The sequence below is a fragment of the Neophocaena asiaeorientalis genome, unplaced genomic scaffold (assembly GCF_003031525.2).
Source record: "Neophocaena asiaeorientalis asiaeorientalis breed wild unplaced genomic scaffold, Neophocaena_asiaeorientalis_V1.1 scaffold59, whole genome shotgun sequence".
Taxonomy (NCBI): Eukaryota; Metazoa; Chordata; class Mammalia; order Artiodactyla; family Phocoenidae; genus Neophocaena; species Neophocaena asiaeorientalis.
Genome location: NW_020174268.1, coordinates 3,004,906 through 3,021,868, shown reverse-complemented (window position 1 = coordinate 3,021,868; position 16,963 = coordinate 3,004,906). Strand labels below are relative to the sequence as shown.

Below are 16,963 nucleotides of genomic sequence, written 5' to 3'. Positions count from 1 at the left end.
TTGCACAGGGGCTTCCCTGGTGGCGCAGTGGTTGAGAGTCTGCCTGCCGATGCAGGGGACATGGGTTCGTGCCCCGTTCCAGGAAGATCCCACATGCCGCGGAGCGGCTAGGACCGTGAGCCATGGCCGCTGGGCCTGCGCGTCCGGAGCCTGTGCTCCGCAACGGGAGAGGCCACAACAGTGAGAGGCCCGCATACTGCAAAAAAAAAAAAAAAAACCTTTTGCACAGCAAAGGAAACCATAAACAAGATGAAAAGACAACCCTCAGAATGGGAAAAAATATTTGCAAATGAAGCAACTGACAAAGGATTAATCTCCAAAATTTACAAGCAGCTCATGCAGCTCAGTGTCAAAAAAACAAACGACCCAATTCAAAAATGGGCAGAAGACCTAAATAGATATACCCTGAGAAAACCATAATTCAAAAAAAGTCATGTACCACAATGTTCACTGCAGCTCTATTTACAATAGCCAGGACATGGAAGCAACCTAAGTGTCCATCGACAGATGAATGGATAAAGAAGATGTGGCACACATATACAATGGAATATTACTCAGCCATAAGAAGAACGAAATTGAGTTATTTGTAGTGAGGTGGATGGACCCAGAGTCTGTCATACAGAGCGAAGCAAGTCAGAAAGAGAAAAACAAATACCATATGCTAACACATATACACAGAATCTTAAAAAAAAAAATAAAAAGGTTCTGAAGAACCTAGGGGCAGGACAGGAATAAAGACGCAGACGTGGAGAAGGGACTTGAGGACACAGAGAGGGGGAAGGGTAAGCTGGGACGAAGTGAGAGAGTGGCATGGACATATATACACTACCAAATGTAAAACAGATAGCTAGTGGGAAGCAGCCGCATAGCACAGGGAGATGAGCTCGGTGGTCTGTGACCACCTAGAGGGGTGGGATTGGGAGGGTGGGAGGGAGACGCAAGAGGGAGAAGATATGGGGATATATGTATATGTATAGCTGATTCACTCTGGTATAAAGCAGAAACTAACACACCATTGTAAAGCAATTATACTCCAATAAAGATGTTTAAAAAAACACAAAAAACTGAATATCTTAGTACTTCCCTGGTGACACAGTGGTTAAGAATCCACCTGCCAATGCCGGGGACACAGGTTTGAGCCCTGGTCCGGGAAGATCCCACATGCTGTGGAGCAACTAAGCCCGTGCACCACAACTACTGAAGCCCGCGCACCTAGAGCCTGTCTTCTGCAACAAGAGAAGCCACTGCAACGAGAAGCCCGTGCATCGCAATGAAGAGTAGCGCCCGCTCACCACAACTAGAGGAAGCCCGCGCGCAGCAACAAAGACCCAACGCAGTCAAAAATAAATTAATTTAAAAAAAAATTTTTTTAAATAAATAAATAAAACTGAACATCTTGATTACATAATCTCTAAGTCATTCTTGTTGAATGAACTACATTGAAGTTTCTCAATCACTTAAAAATTAACGTTCCTGACAATAATAACAGAAGTTTTATACTCTTCTTACAGTTGGCATTATAATACTGAATATCCTTTTAAAAGCTATGCAGGTGCCTTCACCCATTTTGATACAATCCCATGGAAAAAATTCACTAAACATTCAAATAACATAATGTGGTAAGTTACAGTCAATCTCTGTTAATCAAAGATTACTATATGACTCACCACTGTAATTACGTTAATATTAACGACTCATTTACGCTATGACAACCTTAACAAAGGCTGTTACCATGAACTGAAATGTCACTTAATGTTAAAAAGAGTCTTTAAAGTGGATGTGATGGCTTTTTTTTTCTTTTTTTTAAATAGATCTTTATTGGAGCATAATCGCTTCACAATACCGTGTTAGTTCCTGTTGCACAACAAAGCGAATCAGCCATCTGCACACACATGTCCCCATATCCCCTCCCTCTTGAGATGTGATAGCTTTATATCCTAATGAGTGGTTTAGAATATACAATATATTTGTATTTATTTTAGCAGTAGAAAGAAAGCAATGAAAAACATTCTAAAAATGACATTTGGAATGTATCTTCTATACCTGACAGGTAGATACAGTGTCAATGTCACTCTGTATATGAATTAGATAGAGGTCAGAGCTTTAATACTAAGCAAAAGTGCCAGCTTTGACTGACCTAAGAGAGATTTTCCTTTTGCCTCAGAAATGATGGTATGTGGTAGTATAACAAGAGTGACCCTTATAATGGAATTTAAGAAAAACCAATTATAATATACAAATGCGGACTCACTAGGTCAAAGGAAATCTAGATTATACCCCAAATGGGGTCTGAAAAGGCATGACCAGAGAAATTGAAAGAAATGGTAGCTCCGTGAAGACAGGAATTTTATTTATTTGGTTCACCAAGAGTAGGTATCTCAGGCATAAAGCAGGCATTAAAAAAATATTATTTTTGCTGACAGAAGACAAACCTTAGATAACTGTGGAAGGACATTGTCATGGCTAAGTACTAACACTCTTCCCTAGCTTTCTTCCCTTTCCCATTCCAACAGAAAAGTTTTACTGCCCACTGTGACAATTCAGACAATACATGCTCACTGTGACAATTCCAACAATTCAAAAAAGATTTCATAAAGAGGAAAATTAGGATAAAATCACTCTAGAGCCTACCATCAAAAAATAACAGCTTAAAGTACTGAACTAATCCTTATTTTGGAACAAGTGTTTCTGACCTTTTCCTATCTTAAGCAATAGGGAGAAACACTATTGCATATACATCTTTGGCCACTTGTCTTACTATGATAAATTCTTAGATACAAGACTGCTAGATCAAAGGATGTATCCTTTTATAGTGCTTTTGACACAAATTACCAAACTTCTCTCCAGAAAGGCTATATCTTTTTATAGCCTATGGAAGGTGTGGTCTTCCTTGTCCTCACTGCAACAAAAACTTACACAAGAGTAGAAACAGGTATACAGAAGCCTGACCCATAAGTGGAGAAAAAAGCATAGTCAGGGGCTACAGGAGAAGCATATTAATGAATAAGAGAGGCAAAGACAAGTAAGGCCTATCCTATTTTACTTCTCTATTTCCACTTGGCTCCAGAAGGTTGTATGTATTCCCATCTAAGAGCAGAAAAGACTGGAATAGAAGAGGACAAAGAAGGAGACTTCTACTTACTTGTCTCAATCAACAGACATCATAAAAATACCTCTCTTGGATTATCTTATGTTTGTCCCCACTTATCTTGCCTATCCTCTTTTTTAGTTTATTTTTCCCCTGACACATAACCAGAGGCTATAAAACGAAAGCCTGCGTGCATGCAGCTGAATTGTGACTTGCTTGACTAAATCCACACAGTGTAGCAATTTTTAATATCTGAATGTCTTTAGAAGGGGCACATACACTCCAGTTCATCAGTCTCTACCATTTATCTTCTTAAATTTCAGCATCCCACCCAGAGAGATGCCTGCTTGGTCCTGGAGGCACTTGCATTTGCTACCTTTCACATAAAATAACTGAAAGAAATTCAAATATCATAAAGCAGTGGTTTGGCAGATACTATCCGCGTCACTGAATAAGCCTGGAACTTAAGGCCAGTCTTTTTTTTTTTTTTTTTTTTAAGGCCAGTCTTAAAGAGTGTTTATTTCTTCCTAAACTCAGTATCAAGAGGAATCTTAAGCAACAAAGGAGGACACAGGTTAGCAACTCTTAATTGCTACTTAACTTAGGCTTCCTTTTATTTTCAGAAAATCATCACATTTCTCCTGACACTGCAGGTACTTCAAGACCCAGAACCCTCAGCCCTTTCAGCACTGCTAATAATGTACAACAACACAGCACAGCGGTTCATTAAGAGTAAGGCTCCTACGCACAGACACAGAGAACAAACTTATGGTCACCAAAGGGGAAGTAGGGGGAGGGATAAAGCAGGAGCATGGGATTGACAGATACACACTACTATATATAAAACAAACAGCAAGGACCTACTGCACAGAGAACTATATTCAGTATCTTGTAATAACCTACAATGTGCATAGCCACATCACTTTGCTGGACACCTGAAACGGATGCACTATTATAAATCACCTTTACTTCAATTAAAAAAAAAAGTAAGGCTCTTAAAACAGACTATCTGATTCAACACCTGGACTGGCTAATTACTGGCTGTGTGACCTCAAGGAAGCTAACCTCTCTGTGCCTCAGTTACTTCATCTGTAAAATAAGGATAGTAGCAGTAGTTACAATAGTAAGAACAGTGCCTGGCACAAAGTATACATAATATGTATACATGTGTATACATATTTTATACACACAGAAAATACATACTGTGTGTGTGTGTATATATATGCTGTGTATATATATAATAAATATAGTATATATGATATACTTCAATAAAAAAGGTTTAAATACACACACACACACACACACACAGGCAGTCCTTGCTTTGAATGGTAGTGTGAGGCCGTAAAAATGCCCATAAAAGCTGAAACTATGCAAAGCCATCTTAATAATCAATGGGAAAAATTATTGTTTCATGACCTTTAAAGTTTTTGGTCAAAACACTAAAAACTCTCAGTTATAAAGGTATTGAGAAAAAACAGCAAAACTAATATTTATTAACGACACTAAAACATTAGAAACATTTAAAAATGAAGTGTTTTATTTCTTTGAAAAACTTTTCAGGAGTCATTTGAACAGTGGTTGCCTTCTTCTCATCGTATGATTTAGGATACACAGTGATTATCTTTTCTATGTTTGGCAAACTGTTAACTTCCTCACTAAGTCTGGATAACTCAAGCGCCTGACAGCAAGGTATGTGACTGCCGAGGTCCTTTCAAAAGCTAAGAGTCTGATATTAAAGACAGAACAGTGAAGAAAGACATGAAGACTTACATTGTATTGATGATTAGCAACAGGTTTGTAATTGGTTGTCACAACTTTGTCTAGTTGCTGTGATAGCCTCACAGGTTTGGAAGATTCTTCTATTTGTAATCTGAAAAACAGAAGGCATTATTAACAAACTTACTTGTTTACTGGAGTGAAACCTGAAGAGTTATTCCTATAATTCTTCAAGACTAATACTTAATATATAAAGAAGATACATCAGTCTTAATACTTCAAAAACACACTGAATATGACAATAATGTAGAAACCAGACCATAAGCTAAACATACAAACCATGTCATTTAATTCTACAACTTCCTTCTAAACCTATACTTTGCAGTCAAACTTTAAGTTTTAAAACAAAGAAGCTAATCAGCTTTAAATTTCTAGAGAAAAATTTGCATGTAAAAATGAATTATCTTAAGTTACATGGTCTAAAACGAATCAAGGTATTAATCCAAAACGTCTGTTCATTTGATGAGATTAACGTATGATAAAAAGATGACACATCAGCACTCAGGATCTAGTGGCTAGTAGCTGCTTTAATGGACAGTGCATATAAATAACATTTCCATCATCACAGACATTTCTATTGGACAGCATTGGTTGTCCAACTGTAGGACTCCATCTATCTAAATTAAAATATAATTGAAAACATCACTTTTGGAAAAAGAGCCATAAAATAAACCTATGACACTAGGTATAGCATATTATAAATATATATATTCAAATAGCAATCTGAGGAGATTTTGTTTTGGACTAAATATTACCATACCCAGTGACTCACATTCAACCATTTACTTCTTATTTTAAAAATTAATTCTTTGGTATATGAGCACAGTAAATCTAAAAAATGTTTTAAGGGGGAAAATGGTGTAGCTTTCAAAATGACTTTTTTTTTTTTTAAAGGACAGAAGGTTCCACTGTACCTCTAGACTTCTCATTGGCAAGATATCAGAATACAAGAATATATTTAAAGTACTATAGAAAAAAAATTGCCAACCATGTCTAGCTAAATTATAATTGAAGAGTAAGAGTGAAATAAAAATATTTTTGTACAAAAACAAAGTTTATCATTCACAGATCCTCACTGAGAGAACTACTCAAGGATTCATTTCAGCAAAAAGTAAAATGAACCCAAAAGGAACTAGTGAAATGCAATGGTCACAGCAAAGAAACTGAGAACCATGTTAGAAAATTACCTACTTGATACAGACAAAAAAAAGAAGGTGGGTTTTTAAAGAAAATGGAACTTAACATGAAAGAATGGGAAGAAAGAGAGCAGAATGAATGCATTTAAGATTTCCATATGCTTTCTAAATTTTCTGCAATAAGCATCTACCACTTTCATAATCAGAAAAGGAAGTATACTTTCTTAAAGGAAAACGAAAAATCGTTTCTTAGTTTGAAAGCCTTAAAAATGTTGGTCATTTAAAAATAATACATGTTGGGGCTTCCCTGGTGGCGCAGTGGTTGGGAGTCCGCCTGCCGATGCAGGGGACACAGGTTCGTGCCCCGGTCCGCGAAGATCCCACATGCCGCGGAGTGGCTGGGCCCGTGAGCCATGGCCGCTGAGACTGCGCGTCCAGAGCCTGTGCTCCGCAACGGGAGAGGCCACAACAGTGAGAGGCCCGCGTAATGCAAAAAAAAAAAAAAAAAAAAATACATGTTGAACAACATATTACTTTATTTTAATGGGACTTTAAATTCTTTGGTTCAACAGAACAGGAACTAAAACTTTTCATTTAAAATTCCTTCAAAAGAGTAGGGGTGGGATAGGGAGGGTGGGAGGGAGACGCAAGAGGGAGGGGATACGGGGATATACGTATATGTACAGCTGATTCGCTTTGTTATAAAGCAGAAACTAACACACCATTGTAGAGTAATTATACTCCAATAAAGACGTTAAAAAAATAAAATAAAATTCCTTCAAAGGCACAACTTGCAGTATAAAAGGTACCTGCTTTTATAACATTCTTATTATTTAATTACTTGGTTGGAGTTATTTCTCTGTTTATTTCTGCCTATTTTTAGGGATATAATTCCTCAGAAGATATTAAATATCTACCAATTGCTTTTTTAATTTGAAAGCTATAAATACTACAGGTTTTATTTTTAACTATGATCCCCAAATTGAGTATAGCCATTTCTGTATTAAAATATAAATATTTTAATCCTTCCAATTATTCATAAATCCATATATATCCTTTAAATACATAAATTCATTATTTTATGAAGTGTAAAAAAAGTACTTTAGAAATGTCTTTAGAAACTTACTGTATATGTCACCATAAATCATATGTAGTTTGTTACTTTGCTTTTCATGGGCCAAATATACTTTCTATGAACCAGGAAGAAGGCACTAGCTAGAGGTCTAGAAGGGAGATGTCCACCCAAAGATGGACTTGGGCTAACAATCCTTCAATGGCCTCTTAACTGTTCTTGGGTGACACATAAGCTCCTTTACATGACTGCCTGTCCCTATGGGATCAAGTCCCTGATATCTCTCCAGCTTAATCCACTGTTCTCCCACATCTGCATCCCCATGGCTCCAGCTGTGCCATGACCAGACTTTAGAAGGAGCCCCTTACAGGCAATCATCCAGCAAATGATTACTGGGTGCCTCTCTCTGAAGAAAAGACTTGGTTAGTGGAAGACAAACATTAAACAAACGCTTATCTATAACTGATTATCTGCAGGACTGAAGAGGGACAGGGAGTTGATATTATGACAACTGACTGTGTGCTGCTACGAAGTAAAGATTAACTCCAAGATGTGCATTTGAGGGTAAGCTGGAGCAGGGCAATCCAAACTTGTAAGAGGTGAGGCGAGAAAGACTGGGCAGAAATCACTCCTCCAAGCTGAGAAGATGTCTCAAAGTGACTGAGAGATAAGTGTTTAGAGAGAAAAGAATGATTAAAGACAGATATAGGAATGTTTACAAAGAGGTAGAACTAAGCATGTGTAATTCCTTGAAAAAAGGGCGGAAACCCCCCCCCCCCATAACCAAGTGGCAACCTGTCTCTGAACACCTCTCTGTGCTCTAACCTTAGCCCCATCCCCTTAATGCAATCAGTTCTCAGGGGTTTGGCCTCTCTAGATGGTAATCTACCTGTTAAGCTGCCACTAAATTATCTTTCCTGATTCAATCACCTCACTCCACAATTTGATCTTATGAGGCATTCAAGGAGGGAGGCATGCGCTAGCTTCTTCCTTCTACATTAAATGATTGTTCCCATTACTTCACAATTTGAAAATTCCTTGGGGTTTCAGTTTGTTCAGGTAAGTGCATTTTTATAAATGGTAGCTTATTCTTGTCATGCTCTTACACTAGAATTTATTTTCAGCCACTGCATCCCGATTCAGGTTCATGTGGCATACTTTCCTTTCAATTCTAATACAAAAGTTCTAAAAGCCAATTTCATCATCCATAGAGTGTCATGACTCGTGCCATTTTTATCCTCAAAGTATTTAATCTTTTAAATATATAAAGGAAAACACTGAATTAACTTAAAAAAATAAAAAGCTCACATTAAAATTTAACCTTTTTATTATACATTTAGAAAGTCAAGTCTAAGTGTTTTGTTTTAATTAAAAGAAGATATCTTTATGATTCAAAACTCAAAAGGTGGGACTTCCCTGGTGGGACAGGGGTTAAGAATCTGCCTGCCAATGCAGGGGACACGGGTTCGAGCCCTGGTCAGGGAAGATCCCACATGCCGCGAAGCAACTAAGCCCGTGCACCACAACTACTGAGCCTGAGCTCTAGAGCCCGTGAGCCACAACGACTGAGCCAGCATGCCACAACTACTGAAGCCCACATGCCTAGAGCCCATGCTCTACAACAAGAGAAACCACAGCAATGAGAAGCCCACGCACCGCAACAAAGAGTAGCCCCCCGCTCACCGCAACTAGAGAAAGCCCACGCGCAGCACCGAAGACCCAATGCGGCCATAAATAAATAAGTAGATTAAAACAAAACAAAACAAAACACCTCAAAAGGTTAATCTGTGGACTGAAAATATAACATATTCTTAAAGAACTAAATCTTAAAATACTTGAACTAACCTGAATAGTTTAAAATAATTTAGCAGGGTTCTTTACTTAACATTAAATAATTCATTTAACATTATCTCATGAAGCATCAGAACAATTTGCAACTCCACTTCATCACTGAACAAAGCGCCAAGTTAAACATCACTGACCTCAACATGCCTTCAAAGTCAAAATGAGGTTTAAAACTAGGCTTGTACAAAATAATTTAATTTGGAAATATTTGGTTTGTACAGCTGAACAGCAAACTACACACAGAGGTTTTATGCTGCACTGGGAGGAAGCTAAAAGTTTTGCTGTCCCAACCATTTAAAAAATTGGGTCTTAACTTTTTCAGAAAATTTAAACACATGGTGTTATTTTCAAGAAGTAATAGAAAACTATTACTATGTGATCATTTAGACACAGCTAGGCCCTGTTTTACAAACCATTAAAAAAAAATACGTGTTGCTAATTACTACCACCATTTCAGGACAATTTAGAAGACACATTCACATTCTTAGAAGACTAGGACTCAATGAATTACCAGTCTTTCTAGAATTATTATTTAAAGAGTCAGTTTTATCTCTCATTTTTTCCCATCAAAGAAAAAGCTCAAGGGCTACGTGACCCAAGAACTTAAACACTAATAAAACGACAACTATAACAAATAACAGACATTTAAAGCACTTACTATGTTGCTAGAAACTGTGTTAAAAGCTTTACCTACATCTTTTCAATCTTGCTTTTTCCTTATAGAAGGCAAAACAGAACTGGAACTCAGATCTTTTTTTTTAACCCAAAGGTTCAAGCAGTTAATCTATACAGTCCCTAAAAGGCCATATAATAGAATAACATCTCTAATTAAAAGCTTATTGAATTTAGATCAAAATAAGTAATTCTCTTATAATAACTATAAATGGAATATAACCTTTAAAAATTGTGACTCACTTTGTTGTACACCTGAAACTTACATAATATTGTATATCAATTATAGCTCAAAAAACACTTAATTCTCCTTGCTGCTCATCAACCTGCCTTCAACTAGCCTAATTCCACACACACACACAGAGAGAGAGAGAGAAAGAAGAGCACATTCTCCTTTATAACACTGAAAAAAATATTCCTATTAAGTCAATGTCACTAGTCACTAGGCTATAATCATGGTGCATAATTACCCTTATTAAAGTTACTTAAAGATCTTCATTATACTTGATTAAGATTTATGCACTACAATGGGAATTCAATTCTCAAATTGTTTAGTATATTTTGAAAATATAAAATTCATTTAAAAAACGTAGCATAAACATCCCCAAATATTTTAAAGTATGAACACTGGTAAGATCTAACAGGAACTGAAAAAATCCAAATTCTACTGCTATAAGCTGTTGGCAGACTGGGGAAGAGAAGTCTACAAATTTTAGTCAACAGATCTTTTTTTTAACCTCCCTGCTACATATAATGCTTCTTATGTAAAAGTAACTCAAAAATATTGGCTAAGCATATGAACAAATGACCTTTATTGGACACCTTTTTTAGATCACGAAGGCTGAATCCCATATTAACAAATTTCCCAATAATGCCTGATTTTATACATATAGACTATTCTCCTGCCTAAGCAAAACACCCTTAGTAATACTGCCTTGCTAATCTGGTTATTAACTATAGAGTTAAACAACTACAAAAACACTGAATGACAAATGTTTCCATCAGCAGCTGCCAATGTAGGAGTCATTTTATAATGTAAATATCACTATTTTAGCATTCATCTATCCTTTGTGCTCTAGCTGCCTTTGATTGCAATTTACGCTATTTTTAAAATGACAGGTTTCACAAAAGAAGGTAAATTTTCTTAAGATGCTGATTTCATTTTTGAAAGGGAGAGAGTAAAGCAGTGAAGGAGGTAAACAGTGCCTCCCAAGGGGGAGAAGGAAGCTGACGTTTGCCGGGTGAGAGAGAAAAGTCTTTGGGCAAGGAGAAGCAGGAACAGCCCGGAACGCTGGGACTGCCTGTGAAAACACCCACTGGGCCCTAAGTCAGATAACAAAAACAAGTTTCAGAAGAAGGCCCAGCTTGGGAGCAGGTGGACAGAAGGCTGGGAGAAAGGCCAGGTGAGGGAATAACCAGGTGTATGCTGAGCTGATTCACTAATACAAAAAGGTTCTGATGATGCCTAGTTTTAAGACAGTACATTTATAGGAAGCTTCAATAGGACAGAGAGCTTCTCAGAGGAATAGTAATAGTAAAACATTTTAGTCTATTAGAATGTGGATTTGAAAAAATTTTAGCACTTGCAGTTGAGTAATCAAATATACCCTTATCTGGCAGGACTACTAGAAGGATTACAGACAGTAAATATTAAAATTAAGTATCTCTTAGAAACATCTGTGAATTATTTGTAAGCTTCATGAAAACAGGGACCTTGCTCATATCCCTACGGCCTAGAATGGGCATGCAATATAAACGTGGTAAGTGAGGAAAAAAGGATCAGGCTGCATTTAATCAGAGATGGTAATTTGAATGTAAAATCATAAGACTTACAGCGATATATGCTAACATTTAGATCCGGCATCTAAGAGAAGAGACTGTAAAATATATTAAGGTTTAATGTTCACTCTGTAGGAAACACCCAATAAAGGGAAAAACTCCATTACCTGCTTGCACTGTCCAATATAGTAGCCACTAGCAACATGCAACTCTTTAAATTAAATTAAAACCTCAGTTCCTTAGGCCACATTAAGTGTTCAACAGCCACGTGTGGCTACCATACTGGACAATACAGATACAGAACACTTCTATCGTTGCAGAAAGTTCTACTGGAGAGCGCAAGAGAATCGCCAACGCAAATGTCTACAGGGGCCTGTCAAGTAAAGAAGAAAAAGTAACAGGGAGAGGTGAGGGCTGTGGTGAACTGGAAACAGAGCACAAGCTCCACCCCAAGTGGGCAACTAGCCCTCAGCACCAGGTTACTCTGCAGGAGCGTAAGACTGCTATTACCAGATTGCCTAATTATTCAAGAAAATCCAGAGTCAGATTTCTATGTGAAATCATTCACTAGACACTGCCAACTAATTCAATTTTTTTAAAAGGGCAATCCTCCTCCCCCAAAACAAAACAAAACCCCCCTCAAAACCAAAAAACACATACACTAGCCATACCAGGCCTCCAGTTAGCAGTCCTCTGATCCATATATCTATATCCCAGGGAGTTGTTTTTGTTTTTTGTTTTTTTTTTGCGATACACGGGCCTCCCACTGCTGTGGCCTCTCCCGTAGCGGAGCACAGGCTCTGGACGCACAGGCCCAGCGGCCATGGCTCACGGGCCCAGCCGCTCCGCGGCATGTGGGATCCTCCCGGACTGGGGCACGAACCCGTGTCCCCTGCATCGGCAGGTGGACTCCCAACCACTGCGCCACCGGGGAAGCCCCTGTTTTTTGTTTTAAGCAAAGCAGCAGCAAAGATCTAAGAATTATAACTAGATCTAAGAAAGCCATGACACAAGTGCGTCATAAACACTGGCATCAAAACTACACAGTTTTGTTGAAGGACCTGTAATTCCCTGCACCTCCAATTCCACGCTGCCATCCTGAGATCCATGAGCTGGCTGATGGACTCTCCCAGATTCCTCTTAGGAGAGGGCATTTTAACTCGTGCTCAAACAGTCAAAAAATATCTCCTATATAATATAGAATTTTGATCATTTTTGGCTTTTTATAAAACTAGCAATTTCATATGATTCAACCTAACAGCTCCCTCTTTTTCTCCTATGATTTTTTAAAAAAATTTTATTGAAGTATAGTTGATTTACAATGTTGTGTTAATTTCTGTTGTACAGCAAAGTGACTCAGTTACAGATATATATACATATATATTCTTTTTCAGATTCTTTTCCATTATGCTTTATCACAGGATACTGAATACAGTTCCCTGTGCTACCCGGCAGGACCTTGTTGCTTATCCATCCTATATATACTAGTTGGCATCTGCTAACCCCAAACCCCCAATCCTCTCCCTGCCCGCCACCCCTCACAGGCAACCAGAAGTCTGTTCTCTAGGTCGGTGAGTCCTAACAGTTCCCTCTTAATGAAAGACTTAATGCTGAGTTGAATTCTTTTACGTGAGAGTAATATAATTCAAATCACTAATTAAGTCCCAGCGTGAGGGTGACTTGCCCATGATCACACAGCTTGTCTGAAAGGGAAAAAAATTCAATATTCCTCGTCCAGTGCTCTTATATCACTGCATCTTAAACATAATGAGGCAATCCAGATGTCTTTTCAAGTTGGTAAACATATACTATCCCAATTTAAAATATTTATAGCTATTTAAGAAAATATATTATGTCCAAAACGCGTCCATTACATTAGCTAGCAAGTTGTTCGGAAGGGACCTACATCTGGCGAGGGAAATGATAATTCACAACGCACCCTGTTTTCTCCTAGATTTGTTAGAAACAACAGCCATCCGCAAGTTTCTGGTATGTGTTGGGTAAGGTAAAATAAATGACAGTGTAATGAAGACATTTTATGTGTCTTGGTTTAATTTTTGCCTAATTTTTTCTTTTTCACCGAAACACGGTAAGACTGTCAATCCAATTTTCACTTCTCCAGGAAGAGCATATATCACCAACATTCCGGAGAGTATCTGTTTACCTAATCTGTGAGCTAAACAACACAATCTCCACTCAACAGTCCAAAATATAAATATCTTACCTGATGGCCAGAACAGTCTTACTATCTTATGTAGTTTCCTTTTCTCTCATAGTCCTTCCTCATGTAATCTACTTAATATCTTGAACTTGAAGGCACCTTTAGCCTAAGCAGTAGCATTACTTCCCAGTCACCAGTGCTCTGGTTGCATGCAAGTACTACAGATGTCCAAATGGGAGGAAGTGGGTCAGGAAGACAGCACATGCAACTGGTTCTTAGGAGTCTGGGAAGCAACAAGGTATCTAAGGTTTGCGCTGCCCGGAGTTTTTGTTCAAATAATTATAAACTTTGGTCGCTTGAAACTTTTTCTTTGCAATGTGTTTTTTTCTTTAGTCCAAGAAAGGCATGACTTCTTATATCATCTCATGAAAGCAAATTGTTTTTTACCTTAGAAAGTTGTGATTTCAGCGTAAGAGGGTGTGTGATAGGGAAGGGGAAAAAGAAGGGGGGCAGTTGAAGGGGGGGGCGGAAGGAAGCAACAGCATTTGATGTAAGAAACCCTTTACTGCTTATGCTTTTCCTGTTAATCAAACACCCTAGTCAATATTTTGGTAGAGGCACAAAGCAGAAACACATGAGGAAAAAAGTTTAGCTAATCAGGGACAATTTCTTGTTTCTCAACACATGTCCAAGTAGCTACTCTTTTTATGCTAGAAATGAAATTACCCTAAACTCCAAAGGACGATGAATGACAAAAATACTTGTTTCATTTTTAAGAACTTTTCATTTTATTTCCCTTCTCCATATTCCAAGAAAAGTAAAAAGCCTAAATAATTTGGTATGATTCCCAGGGGTGGCGGGTAAAAGCTTATCTATCAAAAGGACCAGGAACCATATTTATAACTCAATACAGTCGGGTCCTCCATATCTGAGGATGCAAAACACATGGATAACAAGGTCCAGCTGTATTATACCATTTTACATAAAGAACTTGCACATCTGTGAATTTTGGTGTCTGCAGGGGGTCCTGGAACCAATGTCCCATGGATACCCAGGGATGACTGTTTTCAAAAAGGCAACAAAGAAATACCTTTTGTATTCAGATTCATGCTGATAATTTCCCATTAAAAAAAAAAAGTCAGAGATTAAGCAAACCTATGGCACACAGAACAACTCTGAACGATGCTTAGTTTAGAAAGAATGTACCATATCATGGTATGGTAGGGTCGGAACCCAGACTCCAGTTTTAAGGTCCAGTTCTACTATTAGGTGTTACCTTGGTCAAGTTAGTCAATCTCTTCAACACCTTGGTGCTCTCATGGGGAAAAAGGAGAATTACAACAACAGAAATAAGTGAGATAATCTTTACAAGACAATAAATGGCCTGTCCCATGGGACGCATTCAGTACATTGTATTATTATTTTACTTACTGTAATCACTTCAGTAGCCACACTAAACAGAAATGTATGGAAGTTATTTGAATAAACATAACTTCTAATGATTATCTGCTTCACTGATTAGATTTATGGAATCTGTGTTCATCCTTTACCCTGATGGGGGATATTTGGCTACATCAGATAAAAAGCACTTTTCTTTGATCTCCTTTGACCTTTTCAAGGATAAGAAAATTTCTTTCCAAATGCCATTCAGCTGCAGGTAAAATGTGTAATACTCATGGAAGTGCTAATTAGAGCTAATTATAATTTAACCACAGCAATAGGGCAGCTTACAGTTTTGGGTAACTGTTCATATATCAGATTTTTAAAATTTACTGGATTTCAGATGTAGTCTAAATATTTTTGGAGTTAATCCTTAGGGCACTCCAATCAATCTCTCATATATGACCTTCAACCATTAGTGACCAGAACATGAGTTTAACAAAAGTAGAAAAATGCATTTGAGCAGAACATCTTCCTAAGTTATGCAGATACCTCACAACCATTTTAAAACTAAATATTAGTTTCAAAAATATCTTTCCCCATCTTCCTCCTCATATTAAAGCATGATTCAAGGAGGTTATGTAAATATTTTTCTTCCCAGGAGACAGGGTCACCTCCAGACAAACTGCATAGTGGGTGCAACTGAATGAAGTAGCTGTTTTATTCCTCTCCTTCCCTTTATTGTGGATATCTATTTCACTGAGGTGAGTGGCCCTATTTTTCCACCTCCTGGACCTTTTTAGTCCTTGATTTTCTCTAGGTTTCTCTAGGACCCCTTGATTTTCTCTAGTTTTTCTAAATCGCTCTAGATTACTTCATACACATTATTTTACCTCATCGGCCAAAGAGGCTAATGCCTGCAGGAAACATTGAACAGTAGTACTTGGGCCCCTTTCTGCCCATAGTCGCTAAGGAGTAGTTTAGAATTTTATATCCAACATTTATCCACACTGACCCGCGTACACTTTTGTGTGAGGCAGATCCATTTAGACGGTGTTCAGAGATCTTCTTGACATCACCGTTTCACTCATGCCACTCAGATTTCACCACCCATCTCTTCTCCCAGATCACTTTCATCAGCAGGAGGTGGGTGTTGCCCAAGTACTAATTCTAGCGGCTGCTGCTGCCTGAACTCTCCTGCCCAGCTCAGGAACTGACTCCCGTCTTCTGTTTCCTTGTGGAGTCCTCATGAACAACAAGAGCCCACAGAAGTCCACAGGGATGTGTGACTCAGAGGACGACAGGATGAGAGAATTGCGGGCCAAACAGTCAGTGTGGCAGCTCAGCGTGGCGTACTGGGGGTTGCGAAGCCCTTGAATAGTCTCGAATCACATCATACACATCTTGTTAAAAACGCTTTAATAATCAAGTGTTTAATAAACAGAATGCAAAAGCCTTTTCTTTTCATCAAGGATTGAAATTTATTCATTAATTTAAAGTTGAATTTGGTTTTGAGAGCTTAAGTCTCACATAGGTTCTACCTTTGTGGATAAAATTCTTTAAAAATTAAAAGAGAAACTGCTAGAAATTACCATTAATATAATAAAATTAACTCAGTTTCATAGCAGAAACACTAGTGCTCAAATGTTCACCACATTGATAAAGTGCTGAGAGCAGTTATTACACTAAGGTTTTCTATTTTCACAATTTTGTCAGTTCTTGTTGCCAGCCCTCTCAAGAGACATTCAATCCCCACTTTTATAAGCTCCTAAAACCTATCCACTGACTGATAAATAGGCTTCTGGTTTGGTATCATTTGGTGGGGAACTGTGAACACTGACATGACCTGGCCAACATGCAAATTTTCTCTTATATAGAGTCTATGGATAGATTTATTAAGAACTGAGGGACTTCCCTGGTGGCGCAATGGTTAGGAATCTGCCTGCTAATGCAGGGAACACGGGTTCGAGCCCTAGTCCGGGAAGATCCCACATGCCGCGGAACAACTAAGCCTGTGCGCCACAACTACTGAGCCTGTGCTCTAGAGCCCGCGA

General features: G+C 38.1%; 1 protein-coding gene across 1 annotated transcript in view; it reads right to left on the bottom strand.

Moving 5' to 3' along the window:
• The window catches only part of GTF2F2 (general transcription factor IIF subunit 2), a 153,005-nt gene that overhangs the window by 23,758 nt on the left and 112,284 nt on the right, over positions 1-16,963 (bottom strand). Inside the window, exon 6 of the mRNA XM_024755610.1 lies at positions 4,859-4,958. Within this exon, the coding sequence (XP_024611378.1) occupies positions 4,859-4,958 (100 nt within the window). The remainder of the gene's footprint in view (positions 1-4,858; positions 4,959-16,963) is intronic.